This window comes from Taudactylus pleione, unplaced genomic scaffold, assembly GCF_031769625.1.
Source record: "Taudactylus pleione unplaced genomic scaffold, aTauple2 ptg000277l, whole genome shotgun sequence".
Classification (NCBI taxonomy): Eukaryota; Metazoa; Chordata; class Amphibia; order Anura; family Myobatrachidae; genus Taudactylus; species Taudactylus pleione.
This window is the reverse complement of record NW_028284679.1, coordinates 1,077,018-1,078,588: the sequence shown is the minus strand read 5'-3', so window position 1 is coordinate 1,078,588 and position 1,571 is coordinate 1,077,018. Positions and strand designations below refer to the sequence as shown.

The window sequence follows — 1,571 nt, the reverse complement described above, 5'->3', positions numbered from 1 at the left end:
ATCTCATGCCATGTTTTGATCTTAGAACCTTGTAACATAGTAATGGACTTTCTGTGGAACTTCTGTATTAAGCAATATCCTTCTGAAGGTCATGTATCAAGAACAGGAGTCAATGATCTAAATTGTAGCGTATCTAAAAAAGCCTGTGCCACAGAATTGGGACCTCTTTCCTTCTACCTCTAATCACTGTATATATTCATCCGATATATTCCCTGTAGGGTGAAGTCATATATACTGTACAGGGGATCGCTAAAATGACATTTGGGAACCAGAGCTCAGTCAAAGAGTTCATTCTTCTTGGCCTTTCAGACAATCCAAACATGCAGATTCCATTGTTCCTGGTGTTTTTGATGATTTATGTGTCTACTCTGACAGGGAACATTCTGCTCATTACAGCTGTGAGAGTGGACATCTGTCTACACACCCCTATGTATTTATTCCTCAGCAATCTGTCCTTCTTGGACATCTGCTACATATCAGTCATCGTACCCAAGATGTTGGTGAACATCGCTATATCTTCCACAAGTATTTCATTTGCTGGCTGTTTTCTCCAGGTTTATTTTTACCTGTTCTTTGGTGAAACAGAGTGCATCCTCCTGGCTTTCATGGCCTATGACCGGTTTGTTGCTATCTGTAACCCTCTGCGTTACCATGTGATTATGAGCATAGCGTCCTGTATCAGGATGATCGCTGTGTCCTGGATGAGTGGCTCTGTCGTATCTTCAGTAGATATATTCTTTACCTATCGGTTAGAGTACTGTGGGTCAACCACAATAGACCACTTCTTCTGTGAAGCTCCTTTATTACTTGAACTATCCTGCAGTGATATCTCAGCGAACAACATAGTAACATTGGTCGGAGGTTCCATGTTGCTTCTTATTCCCTTATCTCTCATTCTTTTCTCTTACATACACATTTTCTTTGTGATAGTGAGAATCCCCTCCGGCAAATATAAAGCCTTCTCCACGTGTGTTTCCCACCTCATTGTCGTGACCATTTTCTATGGGACAGCTATGTTCATGTATCTGAGACCAAGGTATTCAGCTACAGAAGTCACTGACAAAATAGTGTCAGTTTTCTATACAATAGTTACCCCAATGTTAAACCCTTTAATCTGCAGCCTCAGAAATAAAGATGTCCACAGAGCTATTAGATTGTTGGGAAGGTCTACACGCATCCTGAAATAAAATGTATGTATTCACATATGTTTCTGCTTCAAAACTGGTTACGTCATTTTATATGGATAGAATAATTGTGGTCTATCACATAGATCATATTAACATATAAACATGGTACAGTACGTGTTCAAATTCACACTGTTGTAAAGCTCGTACAATGTTACTTGCATTATCGGAAATGACAAATCCCGAGGAGAGTCCTAGCGGGAGTTTTTCCAACAGGTTGACACCATCTTGCTTCTTTGTGAAGCTGATGATACAGAGGGTAGCTGGCCTGGAAATGAGCTGGCATTGTGTGTTAGGTACTGCTGCTGCTGCTGAAGGTGATACACCAACCCAGTGGGCTGTCACAGTCATGTGATCTTTCATTTGACCAGTACCGCTTTTCCACAT

At 40.9% G+C, this 1,571-nt stretch overlaps 1 protein-coding gene across 1 annotated transcript; it reads left to right on the top strand.

Moving 5' to 3' along the window:
* Window positions 1-242: 242 nt before the first annotated feature.
* On the top strand, window positions 243-1,187 carry LOC148513539 (olfactory receptor 5AP2-like). The gene has a single exon (XM_088481742.1). The coding sequence runs from the start codon at window positions 255-257 to the stop codon at window positions 1,185-1,187; it is 933 nt and encodes a 310-aa protein (XP_088337868.1). The 5' UTR covers window positions 243-254.
* Window positions 1,188-1,571: the final 384 nt, after the last annotated feature.